The sequence below is a fragment of the Pezoporus flaviventris genome, unplaced genomic scaffold (assembly GCF_033815535.1).
Source record: "Pezoporus flaviventris isolate CSIRO_AGI_PZ_B2104156 unplaced genomic scaffold, CSIRO_AGI_Pfla_v1 ptg000066l, whole genome shotgun sequence".
NCBI lineage: Eukaryota > Metazoa > Chordata > Aves > Psittaciformes > Psittacidae > Pezoporus > Pezoporus flaviventris.
This window is the reverse complement of record NW_026892614.1, coordinates 12,513,136-12,535,334: the sequence shown is the minus strand read 5'-3', so window position 1 is coordinate 12,535,334 and position 22,199 is coordinate 12,513,136. Positions and strand designations below refer to the sequence as shown.

General features: G+C 36.2%; 1 protein-coding gene across 5 annotated transcripts in view; it reads right to left on the bottom strand.

Moving 5' to 3' along the window:
• Positions 1–22,199, bottom strand: part of SIPA1L2 (signal induced proliferation associated 1 like 2) — a 148,105-nt gene that overhangs the window by 25,543 nt on the left and 100,363 nt on the right. For all 5 annotated transcript variants that reach the window (XR_009746565.1, XM_061471267.1, XM_061471269.1 and 2 more), the window contains exons 11-15: positions 11,965–12,222; positions 8,426–8,509; positions 6,825–6,928; positions 6,316–6,419; positions 3,185–3,573 (exon numbers count right to left, since the gene is read on the bottom strand). Coding sequence is in view for 4 of the 5 variants with exons in the window: in XM_061471267.1 (XP_061327251.1) it covers positions 3,185–3,573; positions 6,316–6,419; positions 6,825–6,928; positions 8,426–8,509; positions 11,965–12,222 (939 nt within the window). In the remaining variant the exon portion in view is untranslated. The remainder of the gene's footprint in view (positions 1–3,184; positions 3,574–6,315; positions 6,420–6,824; positions 6,929–8,425; positions 8,510–11,964; positions 12,223–22,199) is intronic.

Below are 22,199 nucleotides of genomic sequence, written 5' to 3'. Positions count from 1 at the left end.
AAGCCCCATCAAACCTTGCCTTTCATTCAGTAGAGTTAAGAATTTAATATTAACAGAAGTAAATTTCACTTCAACAAAAAGAGTCCTCTGGATAATTTTAATAGCTGCTTCTATTATGAACAGTCTCTTCTATTTCATTAGAAGACACTAATGAAAGCTTTTACTGAAGACTCAAAATTATTTAGAATTAACTAAATCAAACACTTCCTTGAAGAATTAATCTCTTCTTTTCATTTGGAGGAGAAGTAAGCAAAACATTCAGAAACCAAGAGCCTTGCCTAATATCAGAGGCTGGAACCTGAAGCAGCCTCTGCTTTCTTTGTTGGTTTACAAACACAAAACACACTGCTATCTTTTAATTTAATCCCAAAAGCACTGAACTAATTCACAGAGGACTAGAAAGTGCTGCTGAAAGTGTATCAGACATTGGTACTTTGCTGTCCACGCAGTGTCAGGTACAAGCAATGCATATGCATGGATGTCATTAGATCAAATTAAAATGCCTATTGTGGAAGAGAGTTGAATGAGTAAGGTAATGGATTAATAATTTCGGTCACAGTCAGGATGCACATTTAATCTTAAACCAACTTTATTTTCTCTCTTCTCTTCCCAAAAAGTAGAAATGAGATTATGAGGTTTGCGGGGAAGAAGATAATGCAAGTGATGTTATGAGAATTTTTGCTTCCTATTGTTGCAAACATGCAAATAAATTATGTAATGATGTGGTGCAAGAACATAATTCAGTTATGAAAAATTGAAATTTAAAGAAGAAGCAAACACTGAAGCACAATGTAAAATACGTATCAGATTGACAGCAAGGACATTATCCAGAGGATTTCAGACTTCAATTTGTAACTTAGTTTCAGAAAAATTGAGCATCCAACTTCATTCTGTATATTTTAAATAAGGCAATATTTTTGAAGTTAAGAAATAAAATGCCTATAAAAGCCTGGTTTTAGTTAATGAGCTGAACGCAATGGTTGGAATGGGCAGTATACATTTTTAGGATCCAAAAGATGTTCTATATAAGAAACAAAGCAAAACTAAAGGTAACAAGGCTAAGCTGTTTCAGCTACAGTAACATGACGGTGTTTGATAATTCATGTGCATAATTAATATAAAATAGGAGAGATAAACCTGGTCATAACAGAGCTGTGAGAGAGTGTTTTGCACAGCTCAAGCCAGTCTTGTAGTTTGACATACTGTTTCCCACAGCACGTTTAATTCCGTAAATCCTATTCAGACACTATAGTATTAGTTTCTTCAGAAGGTTCTTTACCTAATGATGCTAGAGAATCAGGCCAGTATCTTTCAACCAACAAACATCTTTCCTGTGCATTTATTTTTTTCAGTAAACAGAATACAATTTTAATAAAGAGATGTTGAAGTTATAAATCAATGACATTCCACCAGTCTGTGGGTTTGTGTCTTGAAGTTTTACATTGTTTAGCTGCTGCAGAACAAGTTTACTATTTAATATTCACAAAATAATCATGTATGAATTCCTCAATAGTGTTAGAATTCCATTGAAGAAATACAAACTCAGCGTCTGACCAGTCAGAAAATATATCTAGGAATCAGCAGTAGATATCGCATGCTTAAATGTTAACTCAACTTTCTTATGTTTATTAGAACACGTCAATATTGCAGCATCATAGCAAAATGAGATATTTTTAATAATGGATGCCTGTGGATGCTGTATAGGTGATGCCAGGTTTAAACTCAACTGCAAAAGTATTTACAACTCCAATGTAATTTGAAGGATATGTAATCAAAGTTTAAATAAAAAAGTTGGGTCACGTAAGTCTTATATTTTTCTATAGTAAAAGGATTTGGCTCACAAATTAGAAGGGGATCATTTAAAAACACGGCTATCGCCAAAGTGGAATTGGGCAATCCTAATGTGAGCCATCATCTCAACAGTAATTACTACTTTGGAAATGCCTAGGTAAATTCACTTAAAGTCTATGATTATTTTTTTTATTATTGTTCATTATTCCATAAAAAGTTGCTTCCATAGAAGAGAGCAGCAGATCACTTAATGGCTCCTGGCACTTTAAATATGACAGCTGCCACATATATGCTGAGAATAGACATTCTAGCTGTTAGAAATCTATTTCAGTTCATTATGATGAAGTCCTAGAACAACAGAGCTAATTTCTGACACTTTAGAAGTATAATATATAAAATATATAAAGGCACTTTAGAAGTACAATATATAAAATTATATCTCAACACACACGCAAAGCAGAGTAAATCTGGAGCTTCTGCATTATCATAGGGGTAGTAAAAACTTAATGTGAAAGCATTTACCTAGTTTTCACAATAGTCTGTACTATTTTCTATAACTTCTGAAAAAATATCTAGAAGTCAGCATAAGTATAAAAGACTAATTCACTTATGTCAAGCATACAAAGAAATAAGGATAGAAGTTATTATTTGGTTATTTTCCTGTGCTGATTGACATTGAAAACCAGAAAATCAGAAGGAAAGAAATACAAAGAATTTTCTTCCATCCTTTACAGAATAGAAAACTTAACACACAGACCAAAGGTTCAACTTCAAAGTCACCACAAAATGGGAATTGGTAGATAAAGGCAACCAGCTGTGAAAGCGTACTTTCAAAGTTTGCTTTGCAACAGATGTACCATACGGACATTCCATTGGTAACAAAAAAGAGCTGAAATTTACTCAGAAATTCAGTTCAACAAACAAAATTGTACAGCACACATCACAACAATGTAGATTAGGGAGGATGTTATGTAATGCAGTTTCATTATGTGTAAAAATTGCATATTACTGTTTGTCAAAATTGTTCATTGCAGGTTTATTTTTTATTTCTCTCAGCACTAACTCCCAAGTAATTTGTTACACTGTACCAAAACAAAAAAGTATTTGAAATAATAGGTGCAAACTTCATTTTTACTCAGGGATGTTCCAAACTTTGAAAACCTAAGCAACATGCACAAGGTCACATATAAATTTTCATCAGATCTGGGAGTAGGGCTAGGTTTGCTTTTTAAGCACCCATGAAAAATTGCCTGAAAATTGCTCAAATAGGCATTTAAATACAATCAAAAAAATCAAAATCAGGGAAATGCACTTTCAAAGACAGGTAAACAAAATAATAACAATGTAAAAGAGTTCTATATTCCACAAACCCTAATTTATAAGAAACACATACCTGGAATGAGAAGAGATCTCACTTAGGTCTCCCATACTGCCTTCAGCTGTATGACTGGCAGAAATAGCAGAGGCATAGCTATGAACAGCATAGATTTTAGCTGGATCATCATCTGGCCCAGCAGTTTCAGAAGACTCGGTCCACTGCTCACTACGACAATGTACTCCAGACCTGCTGCCAGCAAGGTGCAAAGGAGCCAGAAGAGGAGCAGGCATGCAGGGAGCTGTATCGATTCCACTGTCAGTAGAAGCCCCCTTTATATATGTTAATCCAAGCAGCTCAGGATCCATCAGATCTCCAGAACCAAAGTGTTTTTCGTCACTGTTACTGGATGTATTACTGGATAGGGTGTTGCTGCTGGAGTGGCTTGAACAGCTTTTGTCTCCAATCTTAACAACAAGAAAACAAACAAAAAAAGACCCTTCTCAAGTTAAATAGTAAAATATTTATTTTATATAAATTACTCAATTTGTGCCATTCAAATACCCTTTCATATTTTTTACAGTATGCTATAATACAACTGCAAAGTATGAAAAGAGCTAATTATACCACCAGTTTCTACAAAATGAATTGCACAGCTGGATAGATACATTAAAGGTTGATGTCACCGCAAGTAAAAAGTTCTCGTTCCATCTTCTATGGCAAATCTTACGATCGCACTTGAATTTTCTGATTATAAGACCTTCTTAACATCCATAAAATTGCATTTCTGAACAGTTAAAATAAGTATTTGTTAAAGATAGAAGCACTGGTAATTATTTGTTTAAACAAGTTCTATTTCAAATCTGAGAAACACAAAAGACTGAATTATTGCTGGCTTTTTCTCAGTGTGGGTGAAATATGCAGCTTATTGAATCAAATCCAATTGGATGTGTGGATAGCTAAATTGAAACCAATTGTGATTTATGTGTACCAGATAAAAGTAACTTAACTCACAGGGCCCTAATCTAAGCATGGCTGTTGAAATGGAATAATTATGTCAGGCATTTGTGTCAATAAAGTTGGGCAGTTTTGAGATTTGTGTGTGTGTGTGTTTTTGTTTTGGTTTTTATAGACATTTTAGGTTGTTGGATTAATTTATCTATATGACAAGAGCAGCCAGAAAAAGGGCAGATGGACTTCTATTAGGTCGAATATAAATGGGAAGGCTGACAAACATTTTATGAGATCCCCTTCATAACAAATGCATATAAACATAGCTGCTGCTCACACATTAAAGCAGTTAGCCAAGGCAGCCTTTCCAGAAATGATACTTCTATTCTATATGGAAATTAGCAGGCCTCAAAATCTGTGAAAATTATTTTCAAAAAAAAGGGGGGGGGGGGGGCTATTTGCATTCATTCTAACCTTTACAAGACAGCTGTTACCTTAAAAACAATGGAACAATTGATAAAAATACAATGAGGAGTGTTTTCGAGGAGAGATTTTGAGAAAGGTGTCTGCAGTGAAAAATGGAACCAAAGTGGAAAAAACTGGAGAAAGGGGGCTCAAAGGCATAAAATTAGCCTCAGAAGACATATTTCCCATATGAACCTTCCCAAAAATTTCCTGTATGTTGCTGAATGTATATGCTTAGGCACCTTCCTGATCCTGTAAGCAGCAGAGAAACTGGATGACAGCTAGTGACAAGAGAAATTGTGAACTGCTCAAAGTTCTCTGGGGCCATAGCTTAGATGAATTTATTCATTGCCCTCTCTCTCCCCACAAACCAAAACCAACAATCAAAAAACATCCAACCCCAAAACCCAGAAGGAATATGGTATTTATCCCAGGAGAACAGAGAAAGCTTGAAGATAGCCAGTGAAATACACCCCTATCCTTCTTCCCCCAAATTAATATAGAAAAATATTAGTTAATATTGATATTGACAATATATTGATATAAATATTAGTTAATTTGACAGCACAGACTTTTTCTAATGGTTAAATATTTTACAGAGTTCTTGGACATTTGTTGTAGCCCTTGTGAACTTCACTGGCTGGCAGAGTATTACGGCAAACTGAGTTGAACAGAAAGCGGATGCACAAGAGAACATCACAAGGTCCTTTACAAGGTGATCACATTTTTTTTTTGTTTTACTGCATCTAACAACAAAATAGCCTCGTTTTATTTGTATTATCTTTGTAATAATGCTGGTTCTTACTTTACACAATACAGCTCTTTTGCACCTGCACTACACATATGCATATGCAGGCAAACAAAAACATGAGCCCATTATGAAATTTTTACCATCCTAAAAGCAGGAGAGCTGCTGTTACTATAAAGCTCTGGCTGAAGTTAAGCAAGCTCATCACTTAACTTTGATAACAGTGCTCTGTTTAAAATTCATTGTTACATTACTGAGTCTAGCCGTCAAGTCTGACTTAAGGTAAATGGGGGTATTTTTGTCTTTGTGTACATCATTCTACAGCATGTTTCTGTTTATGGTAATTTCTTTGAGAGGTATCAAGCTGGATTCTCATAAGGTATCAATGCACATAAGATGATAAACTGGCCACATATCCTTACCAATAAAAGTCTTCAAATAGTGTAGATTTCTACTGCATAGAGCAGGTTTTTCCATGCAATAAACACACAAAACCCAAATAGACTGCATATATCATTAGCATACTTTCTATCACCACGTAATGAGGATTTTGCCATTACTGAAGGCACTAACCTAGGTAGACGAGAAGTCTATTCAGCGTTCCCAACATAAAACCTAAATTTTTATAGTGCTTATTGATAATTACACTACATAGGTATTTCACACAACATGACAAGTGGTATCTTGAAGAGCTGTTTAGGGGTTTTTAAAGGATATGAAATACTTTACAGATTAAGCAAGCCAGTATAAATGAAGCTGAAAATACAGAACTGAGCGTAGGCTATACTAGTTTTATCTCCTCAGTGCCCCAAGACCCAAGCCTTAGTTCTCAGTTTATAAACACAGATTAAGCATATTCAATTCACCCCACACTTAGGTGAGCACACTCTTTGCCTCCCAAAATACAATTTTCTTCATAAATTACTGAAATGTATTTTTAAGATTTATTTCTTTAGGTCCCAGGTGGGGCTTTTTGGTCTTTGGTTTGGGGCTTGGTTTGTTTTTTTTTTTAAAGTTTTGAATGACTTTCAAGTAAGAGACTTACATGTGAAAGCTTGTTTGGCGACTCCTTGCCACTGCCCTCTTTCTGTAAAGCCCGGTCTTTGTAGGAGCTCAGGACTTTGGTTGATGGTCCGTGCCACTTGGTTTCTGCCATAAATAATTATGTTTTAATTTCTGAATGTTAAAAAGATGAGTATACTTGCACAAAGAAAAAAGATACATGGCTTAGCATCAGCTTTCAAACCTGTACACTCTTTGGAATCAGAGATGTGTATCTTTGCAGAATTTTCTAAGATTTAGTTTTTCAATGATTATTAAATGAAGTTCAATCTGCTTTTCTATCATTCATGAGGCTTTCTGAAGTTCAGGAGTAGTTTGTTCCAAGTGTCTAAATATCCCATACCTTATTCTTTTAGACTGTCTGTAACCAACCCTGCTTTCACTGCTGTATTACATGCTTTTTGCAAATCAAACCTCAGAAGGTGACTGCACTTCAATAGGCACTGCATTGTAAAGAACATTTATTTTTAAGATACTGTGGTTCTGTATTACCAGAATGTCTAGTTCCTTCCAAAGTTTCCTCTCGTTCTCTGCCTCCTTCACACTCCAGTGAGCCTGAACCTTGGTGATGTTCATGGAGCAAAGGGGACTGGCACCTTTTAAGGTAAGCAGAGAATTAGGCTGTTTGTTTTTTATCCCTGGAAAACTAGTTACATGTTGAACAACACCACTTTTTCTCTTCAAAGCAAATATTTTACGATTTGTTTAAACAATCAGCACCCCCACACACCAAGCAAGTATAGTAACATTTCCAAAGATGGCATGGGAATATTTACATGCAATTTTTTCAACAGTGCACTGTTGTATTTTAAGTGTGAACAGCACAAAATGACACTGAGCTTCAAGAAGAAACGAATTCTTGGGGCTATACATCCAAAGGTTTTTGCAAAGGAGAAATATGATAGTGTATACTGCTTTATGAAGTAAGCCCCACACAAAGTAATTCTTCAGTTTTTCTTGTTTTCACACTTGGAACACATAAGCTACTACCAGATCCATTGCTTTGTATCGTATTGCAAAAGTTTACATTCTTTCACAAAGGAACACACCAAAACCAAGGTTGCTTTCAGAAATAATTGTGCTGGTAAAACGACACAGAATGCATTATCATGTGTTTACTGTCAAAAAAACTGCTATAGTTTTATTTGAATTATTAGCATCTATGTAACTGCCAGAGATTTCAGTGTGTATTCTGAAATTCCTCAATGAGTCTCCAAGATATGGCATGCATATCTGCTATATCATGCTATCTGCTGTATCTTATCCACAAACAATCATGCCAAAGCAATATTAAGCTTACAGACAAGGAGTCAAGCTGAAGTTTTCAATATTCACATTTTTTCTGAAAAGTAGCTTCTGAAAGCCACATGGCAAGTCTGGAATGCTTTTATGTTTTGCTATGTAGATACTGCCATAGCTCAACATTTTATAACAGGAGTGTTTTCGCCAGCTATATTTATACAACGAAGTGATAAATTTAAAGTCATTTAGAACAGATGTCTCTCATAATATTCTTACAACATGGACAGTATATGGGGATAATATTTTACACAGTTAGCTAACTTCTCCAATTTCAGAACCAAGGGATTAATAGGGATGTAAAATATATATACTGCAACACCCTTTTAGGGAGAAGAGACCTCTGAAAGACTGCTTCTTCTCTGAGGAGAGATGCAAGAGAACGGATACCAGTGGAACAAGCATAGTAGGAAATAAGACCCTTGAAGACCATAAAGATAATTTTTTAATCAAACATCCTTCCACTGAAGTAAATGGAGGAGATATTATTATTTTATTCCAGTTCTGAGTTATCTGAGTTACTCATCAACTTATGGCCTGTTCCCAGGAAAACAAACCTCACAACTGCTTATTTACCTGAATTGGAAAATAAAAATTTGGTCCTAAAGAGTTAAAGCAGTATGACTTTAAAATGGTTATATTACAATATATACAATAAACCTGTACATCTTAAATATACTAACGGAGTTTGCAAACATATCTAAGAAATAAAACATCCACATACATTTTGCTTCTCAAAGAAGATGCATGAGAACTACAGCAAGATTTAAAAAAAATAAGAAAATCACCAATACCCATCATATCCCACTTGCTGTCTCCACTGGCTGCTCCCACTGGGTCCTGGGTCACTGGAGGAGGACTGGTTGCTTGGAGAACTTCTGTAATGTTGACCAGAGTCATTAACAGTGCACTGAGATATTTGTGGGGTTTCAGATTTTAACTGGACTGTGCTTATTTTATGAAATACATTCACTTTTACAAATAATGTAGATGTGTATGAACACGTAATTATAATTATTTTGTGGATTTACAGTTTTATCTTAGTTTCATAAAACTTAAACAAGTATTTTTAAAGTATATTATTAATTTAATCACTAATAAAACATTCCCAACTGAATATATTAGAATAGGCACAAAATTAAAATATATACTAAAAAGGCACAAAAAGAGAAAGACTAAGTGCCAAATCCTATTTTCCTTACATCTAGCTTTACTGCTGAACAAGTGGAAATAATCAGGAGTCAAAGCAGCCAGATAAGGTTTCTAAAGTTACAAGTGAGAAGCTACCAGAAATGATTGTTAGTTGCTTTGCATGTATTCACTTAGTCATTTAGAAGGGGTAATACCAGTACTTGTTTATTTTGTCAACTCTTTGACATAAAAGAGCAGTTAAGGAAACAGCTGCATAAATAGCGTTATTTTGTACTTAAAACTTAACCTTTTGAGCCTCACGTTACCTTCCTGTACTTCACGTCTGTACAATAAACATCTCAGCAACGTTACATAAATTCCCCGTATTCCTCCCCCCTCTTTTTTTAATTAATTTTTTAGAGGCTGTATGTAGGACTCAATGTATGTACTCAGAGAAGAGGTGAAAAGAGGTAATCATGGATTTATGCACAACACTTTCCCAAGGACAGGACATTCATTAACCAGCTTTACTGTTCAGCTTGAAAATTTTAAAGATATTAGTAAAGATATTAGTTTGTCTAACAGCCAAACACATACACAGTAAGTAGACGGTGTAGTGACTGATTTTTCAGTATGTCCTTCTCTGATAAGTATTGTCAGGACTGAGCCTTTCTCAAACAAGAGAAATAGTCTATAGGCTACAGTTGAATTCAGTTGCATTTTTTTGCTTCTTATACCAAAGTCCTATGAAATTCTTGCATAGCTTAAATGAACCACCATTAAAGAATGGGTAACTTATGAAACTATGTATTTCCTGCCTCCATAATGATGTTTAGGACATTGTCCTCATATCCGGGGCATTGTTTCGTACTATCTCAGGCTGAAGAATGTCTACATCCCAAGCCTCTAGTTTGCTAGACAAGTGTCTAGCCATTAGCCTGCTAAACAAATTGTGGCTACAAAAGGAGAACCACAGAAATCCAGTCATGGAATGCCTCTCACAGCTCCTTTAAAGAAGAGTTGCAGCTGCCTACTCTCAGGAATGGATTCCAGGCTCCATGTGAAAGAATGCACTTGTCTACAGTCATGTCACAAGGACTGAAGTACACCAAGACTTCTTAGGGCAAAAAAAAACCCAGAAGAGCAAATCTGACTGAAGCTTCACTCTTAGGCACTTGCTATGAGTAGCTGTCACCGAATTAGGCATTTTGTAAAAAATGGAGTAGAGCTCAAGGATACCATTGTATTTCTTGGAGACTAATTAGAGGAAACTCCTGGCTCAACACAAAAACATTTGGACTGCCTTCTCAAAGCACTTAACTCTCCTCAGGAGATGTACTAGGAGCATAGGTGTTCTGCTTCCAGTTTTTAATTTCACTCCAAGGCGTAGGCACCTAACTGTTACATGTCACAGTAGTTTAACTTGCTGCCTAAGTCTTTTACTGTGTCTAGCCCACATTTTTGTTGTTTCTTTCTCTTTTTATTTCTAAAAGCGACCATTTTATCACTGACTTCACTGTTAGCTCATTTTCAGATCAGTTGCTATACCTTCACTTTTTTACCAACCTACTTCTCCCCGCCTGCATCCTTCAATTTGTCTAAATTTATTGGCTCTCTGACCCTCTAAAATCTCTTCATCATTTTCCTAGCCTGAGAACACGTTTTTATCCTTGCAAGACTACTTATTAAGTACTGATCAACCTTACCCTCAACCTCTTTTTTAAGCCAATCTCTCTGCCAACCCATCAACTATGCTTCTTCCCATGTAGAAACACCTTCACAATTAGGTACCTTTCTTTTCATGTTTAAAGACCCACATGTTCATCATTTTTCTCTCTTTTCATTATTTATACTCTGTATTACATCTTCCCCAGACTAGCAACTCCTGCATTACACTTGTTTTGTTTAAGCGATACAGGAATTTCTTCATGGCAAGAGATAACCTCTATCTTAGCAGTTTTTTCACTTACTCTGCTGAGCATTGTGAGAAATGCAGTTTATGTTTGTGAAGTTTTTTTGAAATGAGTATTATGTTGGAAAGCCAGCCTTATCCCAGATGTTGCTGAAAATTTCAGTAATAAGACATTAGGAAAAACTTAAGTCTTATTAATGGCAAATACATGCTTACAGAAATGCACCTCTCCTTTTTTCAGGAGGTGAGAAGGGGGGAGTAGAGGAGGAGGAGGAGAATAATACAAATGATCAAATGGTCATAACTGGGAGTCTGCATTGCCCAGACCATGATATATGTGTATTTTCAAGCATGTACTACTGTCGCCTGTGTGTATTTCAAATAGTGTAAAAAGTCACTAATTCTTTGCTACTGAATAAAATAGTGTAACAACAGTGGTATTTTACGAATTCATCTACATTTTTTTAAAGCTATTTAAGATTGCTACTTTAGATTTTCATATCAATTAGATATTTTCAACATCGAGTATTTTTTTCCTTGGAAATTAGAACCACATCACAATATGGGAAAAGGGCATAAGCAAAAATAATTGCACACAATAATGGACAGAGAGTTCTGCTCAAGACATACAGTTTTCCTAAATAATCTAAATAATTCAAAGGTCAAATGTATTTACAAATTTTTAGCTTTAAAAATAATTTTTTATCTTATGAAGAATCATCATTTAATTAGAACAGAGCTAACATTTAAGGATACCATCCCATCTTCTAAGGAGGTGTTACATATTCAAATCACAAGCTCTGCTTTGTTTAATTAAAAGCAAAGCAAAGCATAAGGACTGGTAATGAGTTACAGAACCCTTTGAAACTATGCCAATAACTTGGTAAAGAGATTAAAGAATAAATTTTTAAAGGAATAAGTTGATTTTATTTACACTCATTATTTGTTTAAATAGGCTCCCAAAAGATGGGGGACAGGACACTGTTTAGATCAAAAATAACAAGGCAGTTTCCCACTTCATTGATCTGGGCCTAAAGCGAAAGGTCAGATGTCCTCAGCAGTAGGATTCTCAGTACAGTCTACTTCCACCACAGACAGCTAAAGTCACTTGTTTCAAGTAGACGAACTGGGCCCAATGAATGCTCTTCAATATAACCTCAGAATTAAAATTACTGCAAAAACTCAACAAAATAAGGTTTAAACATAAGTATACTAAAGTTCTAGAAAGGAAAGATACCTAAAGTAAGGAACATTAGGAAAATGGCAGGCATTAAACAAAGAGTATATTACCTTGCACCATCTGGCAGTTTTCTATCAAAGGAAGTGCTGCGAGGAATGGCTGTCTGAGCCTGCTGGAGAAGCTGCTGGCACTGCAGTCTGTCAGATGTTCCTAGGATTGGAGAGGCACGAGAGAGAGGCTGCCCAGCGGGAGTCGGCACCCGATGCCAAGTGGTATTCCTTCTGAAAGGGGTTTTATACTCACATGGGGTGCCTTCACTGTCAAGTTTGTATTCCACCATGGGTATACGACAGAGTTCTGAACAACCCCTGTGGAACAAATGAAAACTCCAATCAGTCTCACTGGAGGGAACAGAAAAAGAAATCTTGCATCCTACAGACAGAAATATATGCATATTTTTCTTTCACGTGGTCAAAGGTGTTCATATACCATTGTACAACCTTTCAAATGCTTCAAAACCACCATGCCAACTGGGTAGGAAGCATTTCAAAATAAAGGATTTGATGTCATGTGCTCAAAGGACTTTGAACTCTCTCCTTGCTCTTCAAAAAGGAGAAAATACCAGGTTTTTATAAATCACTCTGCAGCTTGAATTGTATGTAATAAAAAATAGCAGCAACAAAGCATTCAGAAGTCAGAAAACAGCAAGTTCTTCTAGAACAACTTAGTTTGTTTAGATTTCATAAATACATTTGTTGCTTTGCATCAAATTAAATGTTTCTTAGTGGGACTGAGAACTTTCCTTTAGAATCCCACTTTGTCCCCACCAAATGACAGAGCATATACATTGCAATGCAAATGATTAAGTGACATCTAAATATTTTTCTACTTATTTTCTAAGTATACTTTCTAATGTGTCTCTTCCTGAGGTTGTCTATGCCTGGAAGAGAAATGGGGAAGTGGAAGTAAGAGATAGCTCATGAACAGTCACAACACTTGCAACCTCCGCTTCAAGCTTACAGTACAGTTAAATACTAACAGTATTCCCAGAAAGTATACATTCAGGTAAAAGTAGTGACTGCGTTACCCAAACGATCAGTTTGTGTGTCGGATATTTGTGGCAGACTCAGGCTGCACTTGAATTAAGGGTTACTGTTTCAGAAATTAATAGAAGCTTCACACCCATGTTAAGCCAGCAGTGATTATCACTGCAGATATATTTTCACATGCTGTCTTTATTATTTTTTGATAGGCAATGGGTACTAAATTAGCATCTATAAAGAAAACACCCTGAATAATTGTAATGTGATGCATTACATTTAAGTAAGAAACACTGAAAATTTGCTTCTCTGTCCCAACTACAGTTCTGCTGTATCCATTGAGCTGAGTCTTGACTGAGATTTGCTTTTGTTGAAAACTCAGCATTCACTATTCTCAAATAAATTAAAATCACCTAGAAAAAGTGTAAGAGAGCGCATATAAAGTGTTTACAGTCTTCACTCTGAAAATGTTTTGGCACAAATGACTTATTATAATTAGTTCAAATAAACTGCATAGAATCGCATACATCAAATTATTGTGCACTAAAGTTTCTGAGCAAAACCCCCAAAAGAACATTTTCATTGTCAGTGTTCTGGTAAGCAAATTAGAAAAAAAATAAATTATAAAAATGCTAACTATGTTATTCAAAGTTGTTGAAGAACAGACGTGTGTGCAACTGCAGCAGTTACACTCTAGGTACTCTGTATATGCCCAGTCTGATTAAGCCAAATGCTTCAGGCTGATAAATTTTGTGGTACTGAATAGGTAAATTGTTTATCCTGTAGCATTATCTCTCAGTCCCTGATGGCACACAAGCATACAAAAAAAGTAAAGCAAGAACTATAAACCACAAAGAATAAAGCACTGAGAGTGGAGATTAGTAGCCAATGCAAGGTAAAAGACACTGTGATGAAGACAAGCTGAAGAAGGGTCACTAGAATGCTCCAAAACACAACACAGAATTCCTGGGGATTTTTTTCAAGATTATTCTTTGATCAGAAATATCAGTATTAAACACACCAGCAAAATCTGACCTGCATAAACTCTGCTGACAAAGCATAGCTGGATACGCTGGAAGCACCACAATAATGACTTTCTGGTTTTAAGCTTCCCTATGGAGAGAACACAGCCCCACTAGTCCCCTCCATCAGACAAGGAAATGAAAATGCCAGGGCTATTCAGACCACCACTTCAAACTACCTCAGTGCATGTATTTATTTCTAAAATTATTTCACACTTCTGAAGAGCATAAAACCCATGTTGGGCTCCTAGAATCACCAATATGAGGCAAAGGCTGAGTTAAGCAAATTGCATAGAATTGTGCAACTATTTCTACTGTTGAACCATACATAGAATACATTTCTCCAATGGAATATTTAACTGCATATATCTCTAGACCATTCTCCTCATACAGTTCCCTCCCTGTTCACTGCTTGTAACAAATAAGATCAAGATATATGAGACAAAAGCCTCCAGCAATGCAACCTTGATTAATTTCCAGAAGTGGTCCATGTTGTGTGAATGCAGGGGGGTCTTAAAGGAAAACCTAACCAAAGATTGACTATTCAATTAAAGGCTTTCACAAAGCTTTATATACAAACCAAACAGAATAAAGAATGACAGATGACATACATAGTAAGGTTTATATTTGTTTAGTGCACTTCATAATTTTTCATGTGGCCATGCAGGCATAGTCTGTCATTACTTCGTTAGGAAGTTGAACAATTACGTAGGCTCCAATTTCAATCATCTGCTGATTTCCTGGTATCGTTTCACTCCCTTCTTCAATCCTATAGACCTTATGTGCTAGAAACAAACCATCCCCTCCCCAACTTTTATTATTAAGTTGGTCTTGGTAATTGAGAAAACTATAGTGTGTAATTCTCATTGTATCCCCTATTAGATACCCCTTCAAATACTTTAGGGTGCTGTAAAAATAGCCATGGGTTTTGAAGGCAAAAGGGATGGGTACTACTATTTAGTTTGACTCAGCTTGTTAACTGAATAACTAAAGCATGATATAAAAATAGAGAACAACAATATTTCCCACAAAGAATAGGAACTTAAAATTTTGTAAAATGTTACATCTGTTTGTATTATGAAAATGCATTCCTCTGGCAAATGAAAAAAAATATTCAGGACACTGTTCCTGTAAAAAAAGGCTTAAAACCAACCCTGTTTCAAACCACTATAAAAATCTGACAATGTTACTTGAAATTCAAAATGGAGCCTCGACATGACTGTTGCAACTGGCCCCCCAAAAAATTCACAGTTAAAATGGACATACTTTATATGGCTTCCTTTGACACATTTGAACTGATCAGTTCAACACCTACATGAAAATTTATGTTTCATTACCTCACAAACAGTGTCTAAAGAACAAATACTGCAGTATAGTGAGATATGTGCAGTCATAATTGTAGCTACCTCCTACATGAGAAAGAAAGAATCAATCACTTCATGCTTGCAGTCCAATTTGGATCCCTACCCCCTGCCATGGATCAAACTGCAAGTTATCTTGCATTAAAAGATATTAAATGCAATTTCCTATTAAATATTTAGACTTAACCATTAACTAACTTCTATTTACAATACTGTTACTTATTCCACTGGATGAAGAATACACATTGGCACTGGTATTGAATGACAGCTTTTAATTCATTTTTTAATTTTGATTTTTTTTAAATTCACTTTAAAAGAATATGTAAAGACAAATCTATATTTTATGGTCTGAAAAAGATATTTAAATTTATGTTAAACAAGTATAGGATATCAAATATCTTTCCCAATTACATCTAATATTACATTTTGAAAACCAGACTCATGTTATTTACCAAGCAAGTGACCGAGCATTAACCACACATTAGAAATGATACTACTTCCTGTCCTTCACTATAGTTCAGTATTAATTTAATCAAACCTTCAACATAAAGCACAGACTAATCTCTCTGATTCAAGAGCCATATTATCCTATTAAAAATTTGGTTCATAAAACCTACTCTGCAATTACACACAGCATGACTCTACGATACAGCAGGTCATGACTGCGTATTAAATTTAAGAGTCCACTATAAAAATCTGCAGTATTCAAACGTTACCACAAGGAGTATTATGTATGTTCTGAAACAATTATCAAGCAGACCATTAAACTTTTCAAGCTTTGTTAACCAAACCTTTCAATATTAACTAAATATTCCATAAAAAGGCTCTGTAAAAGGCTCTGTGAACAGCCTAGCTTAAGCAAGGATGCTAGTTACAATGCTAGCAGTTTGCCACCTCAATTACTACACAAAAGCCACCTTCTCTGTTATATCCTACCACTATCTGCTGCTGGGAATGCCTTTGGTGTTTGGTCCTAGCTATCCACACATTTCGTGCATCATGGACAATTTGTTAGGGTAGTAATGAAACTAAAATAACTGGTTACAATTAAGCTTTAGTTCAATGCATCACAGCTCTGAACCACTACGGTGGACTCAGGGATAGAAGAGTAATCATTGGTGCACACTGTTGAATTACACTGATAAATAATCTCTTACTATCAACATTTCTATTTAAAACACTTATTCTTGCTCAATAAGGAGTCTTTATCTAAAAGTACAATAAGGAATTGCATTTTTTTAAACTCAAACTTTGCATTTGAAAGTAATCACTTATATTACAGTGCTTGTTTGTTCTTACCCTACAGCAGTTCCCACAAAGTGTCACAATGAGACTGAGGACTCATCATGCAAGCTATTAAATCCACATAATAAAACATAGATTAGTAATCACATAATTGTAGGGAACTTAAAGTAAGAATTTAGTAGCTTAGTTTTGTTTAGACTCACTGAGTAGTTAAGTAAGACATACATATATTTTCCGTTCCTTGACACTGATGTGTTCCTTGAAGGTAACCCAGTGACTCCACTGACTCCCTATATTAACTTCAGTCATTAGATAAAATTCAAATGGTCTAAGATAACTTTGCTAAAAAAGTCAAGGCAAAAATTCCAAGGTCTAGGAAACCTATTGACAGTAGTCATACTGCATCAAAAGAGATGTCATTTGAAAAACGGTAAATCAGTTTTATTTTACAGTAATTTAATAGCACAACAGATCTATGCAGTTGCTTATGGCAACCTCAGATAAGGCTGTTGCCCACTATCACTCCAGGTTAAGGTAAGTAAGTGAGAACTCCAACGGTCCCTTCATAGAGCTGATGAGTTGAAACTGACAAACCTTTTGTTATGAAGATAAACTCATTGTCCTTCTGGTCTTTGTTGCTATCCACTTTTAAACAGAATCTTTGTACTGGTGAGCTGACAAACAATTTAGAGGTCTCCTAAGAGCTTCTACACTTGCACTGTTGTACAAAAAAAAAAGAACTAGAGAAATACAGACAGGATGCTGGATGAAAGGACCTAGTCAGGAAATAAGAGAGGAGAAAAAACCCAAACCAATGAAGGTGCTCGGCTTACTTGTATGATCAGTATGGTAAGAGCAGAGCAAGTCACATTTCCAAATCCCAGAGAAGAGAACAGCTACATCAAAAGAAAACAGTTGTGGGGAATATAGGCTTGAGAAGCTACTGGCAAGAAAGAAGAATTACTGGGAAAAAGATAAATAGGAAAGATTTTTGTGACATTAAGGAGCCTTCAAAATTCACCACTAAATTTTAAGAACTGTAAAACCAATGACAGGGATGTAAAAGTTAAATCATTCTCCAATTTAAGAAATGGAAATGAGGAGTAACAGAAAGGACAACTGAAGCAGGGGGAACAGTACCAAATGGAGATCTAAGTCTTTGAGCTCTGAAAGTTCTGAATTTGGAACGAATCCCAATTTTGAAGTTTTTTTTAAGACACCGGAGAGAGAATTAAGACCACACATGAGGAAATACAGGAAAACACAAACGTTTCCTCTCAAAGACACCCAAGTAAAATGTTTCCCAGAGAGAGAGGTTACGCAGTGTCTACCCCTGGAGTTTTTTAATCCCTAACTGGGGAAAGCCCTGAATAACCTGGTTCGGCCTCATATCTGAATCAATTTTGAGCAGGAGGTTGAACCACATAATCCCCTTTCCAATCTGAATATGATACCATGAACCCCAAGAGTTCTCAGTGAGGTGAAGATCAAACCACTTGCAATTTCTGCAGAGATGTTGCACATTCCAAGCCCAACATAACTAAAATGGATCCAAGAAAGGTTTGATATAATTGTAGGTATATATACCCCAAGGTATTTACAATGAAAAACTGCTGACCCAGAACTGAGCAGGCAATATGTTAAGCTTCAAAATGGCCAAAACATGTGCTTCTCTTGATATTTTTTTAAAACATGTTAAATAATTGTCTCCATAGAGACAACTGGAGCTTTGCCTGGCATTTCTGTTATTTTCTGCTTGACTATGACAACTATACACATAATAAACTTTAGCAATTATAACTAACTCCTTCTATCAGTTCATTCATAATGAAATGTATTAAAAACTCAAAGACTTCTTACTTGGATGAGATATGTGATAAGCATCAGATAATTATTTTCAACTTTGTACCTTTTTAGCTTATAGCTCTGTTAGACTATTTCTGCATGGAGACCGTATGTCACATACATTGCCTAGGTTTTCCTTTGTTTCAATGCAAATCAAAATAGAAAAAGATGATCATGCAATAAAATTTCAGCTTTCCAAGGATCCAAGTAACACTGCATAGTAACATGTAGTAACACTATAGTAACACTGCACTTATGAAAGCCTGACTCTCTTAAATACAATTAATTTAAGGAAGACATTAAAATGCAAACTATATCTACTATCAAAGCCCAAGTTTATACACCCTTTGAGTACTATATTGGGAAGAATAAAGCTCAAAAGGATTTATAAAAAGAGAGAGAAACCTTTTTTTTTTTTTAAACAACAAAAATGTCTTTTTTTCCTCAGAAGAAAACCATAATGTTTTGGTTATTTAATGAAAAGACAAAGCACACGGTTCATAAAATATTAAAGATGGGAAAGAGGGCAGCCCATACATTATGCCTAAGAACTGCTGTTTGCTGGTGCTGCCACCCTTTCAAGGGCAGGAGGATTGGCAAAGACTTCATGGTGAGAGGGAGAGCCAAAGAGTATTACTGTGACACTGACCTTCTATTAAGACTTGCACTTTTAACAGCCTAATTTGAAATCTGCTTCTAACCAGAGTTCTGGCAGAGTTCATTTTTACCAAGGATCACCATCAGGCTAAATCATACTGCATGTCTCCTTCCCTGAAGTAATGATGTTATAAGTAGTACAGTAATTCTGACAGTAAAGAAAGTTAAGTATTTTCTACCATTTCATTTTTTTGTTGGATATAGAGGATTAACTTTTCCAAGTTACCTTTTCCAATTAATATAATTGTATTTTCTTAATGCTAGTTCTTCTGATAATATGTATCCCTCAGGGATCGGTGTTGGGACCAGTCTTGTTCAACATCTTTGTTGCTGACATGGACAGTGGGATTGAGCGTGACCTCAGCAAGTTTGCCGATGACACCAAGCTGTGTGGTCTGGTTGATGCACTGGAGGGAAGGAATGCCATCCCGAGGGACCTTGACATGCTTGTGAGGTGGGCTGATGCCAACCTTATGAAGTTTACCCATGCCAAGTGCAAGGTCCTACACCTGGGTCAGAGCAATCCCAGGCACAGCTACAGGTTGGGGCAGAGAAGAGATTCAGAGCAGCCCTGCAGAGAAGGAGGTGTTGGTCAATGAGAAAATGAACATGAGCCAGCTTCAGTGTGCACTCGCAGCCCAGAAAGCCAACCGTATCCTGGGCTGCACCGAAAGGAGCGTGACCAGCAGGTCAAAGGAGGTGATCCTGCCCCTCTACTCTGCTCTCCTGAGACCTCACCTGGAGTATTGTGTGCAGTTCTGGTGTCCTCAACATAAAAAGGACATGGAACTGTTGGAACAAGTCCAGAGGAGGGCCACGAGGATGATCAGGGGACTGGAGCACCTCCTGTATGAAGACAGGCTGAGAAAGTTGGAGCTGTTCAGCCTGGAGAAGAGAAGGCTGCGTGGAGACCTCAGAGCAGCCTTCCAGTATCTGAAGGGGGCCTACAAGGATGCTGGGGAGGGATTCTTCATTAGGACTGTAGTGATAGAACAAGGGGTAATGGGTTAGAACTTAAACAGGGGAAGTTTAGACTGGATATAAGGAAGAAATTCTTTACTATAAGGGTGGTGAGGCACTGGAATGGGTTGCCCAGGGAGGTTGTAAATGCTCCATCGCTGGCTGTGTTCAAGGCCAGGCTGGACAAAGCCTTGGGTGGCATGGTTTAGTGTGAGGTGTCCCTGCCCATGGCAAGGGGGGGGTGGAACTAGATGATCTTAAGGTCCTTTCCAACCCTAACTTTTCTATGATTCTATGAGTCTATATCTAAAAACCATCATAATCTAGAGTTTTCAATATTTGTAGCCTTCTTAGTTACTAGCAGGGGTGGTAATTAAAACCTTTGGCACATCTAAATTGTACTTAACAACCAGAAGTTCAGTTTCAGGTTTTTCTGCTTTAACCTGCCTCGAGTGTTGTTCACCTGGCAGCATCCTGCCAGCAGTTCTAGACCAGACTTCTTTCTAGCTCAGACAGCTTAATTAAAAAAATGAATAAAATTAATAATCTGAAGGGCCCTATGAACTATCCCACTAGCTTGTGGCAATCACTCTGGGGAGATTTGAACTCCTCCACAAAATAAACCCTTCCACTTCCTACAAAAAATTTTCTAAGCATTGTCTACTCTGCTGGTTATCTGTTACTTTAAAAACGCCCTACAAACACACCTGTCTAACAAGATCACAATCATTTAAGAGGAACAAGCATCCTGATTGGAAAATATAGAAAGTCATTATCCCCATTTTCTTCGTAAGACAGAGTTTGCAAAGTTTAAGAGAATAAAACAACTGCAAAAGACATGCAGTAGTACTTGGTAACAGCACAGAGGCAGTTTCAGTCATAGCTGCTACAGTATTTCTATTTTCAAAATTGCCTACAACAGCAGTAAAAAGTATGTTACTTGTTCAGACCAACAGTTAGAAACTACAGCTGCTACAGATCTTGAGCTCCTTGTCTCTCACCCATCCCTGCAAATTTTGCCTAAAGTCTTGTTTGTTTGCTTGCTTGCTTAACTTTCTAAGAACTGTTTCTTAAAAAGTTTCTTTTTATATATAATGGTAGTTGAACTACAACAGAAATATAAGTTTCAATGTAGTAAGATTGTAGCAGAATCTACTGTTTAAAATGGACTTAGAAGTACCTGAATTCCTCGACTGAATTTGACTAAGGATATAGCGCCCTTAAGCATTACATTGACACCACCAGTGGCAAATCAGAATGAATACTATTACTCTCCTGTTAAAATGTGTATAATTCCAGCTGCTGCAGTGCGGTACAAAGTAATACAATAACAGAAGAACAAATCAACAGTTCTGAAGGGAAAGATATAGCATAGAAACAAATATGACACAAGGATACTGATTTGGATCTGAATACAATGACCAGCATGTGTTTTCTAATACTGCTTTGTAATTTGAATAATTTATGTTTTAAATAGCAATTTCTTCTTTCTATCTAAATATCAGTCTGGTGCCATGCAAATAATTATGATTTCTCAATTTGTGCATGATTATTTAATTGCTGGAGCAAACTGAAAACAGCAGGAGCTTTGTCTCCGGTTCATTAATTTTACAGGGTAGTAAATGAAAGGCCTTATTCCATGATTGCTTTTGCATATACTGCTATCAAGGCTATAGGTAGAAGGATCTACATTAAGTAATGGAATGCATTTCTTGAGAAAAATTTTCTACAGTAATTTCCTAATCACTCTAACACTCCTTTGTAAGCACCTTCAACATCCAAGTAATTTATTTTCATGCTGAAATAAATTAATACAAGACAGTTCACACACACACAAAAAGTCATTAGTTCATTGCTAATATTTTCTGTGTATGCATGTGTATAACTTTTGGTTTTCTTTTAAAATATAAAAGGCTGATGGACTGAGGATGATTTGTGGCTGAGCTGACAGAGAAAAAAAAACAAGAACTTGATTAAAGATCTCCATTTCAGCAGATATTTTTCCAAGCAACTGGGACTACTTTGGAAACACCCTTGCACACTTGAAACTCATTTTCATTTGAAGAGTGTAATTCCCAAGACATTCCATGGCACTCATGTCTAATACATGTAAACTCACTTGTGAATTTGATCCCAGCAAGGAACCAGTGCTAATAAGCAACCTAAAAAGAAAGTCCTTGTTGCTTTGTGTTTCCTAAAATCTAGTGGACAGAGC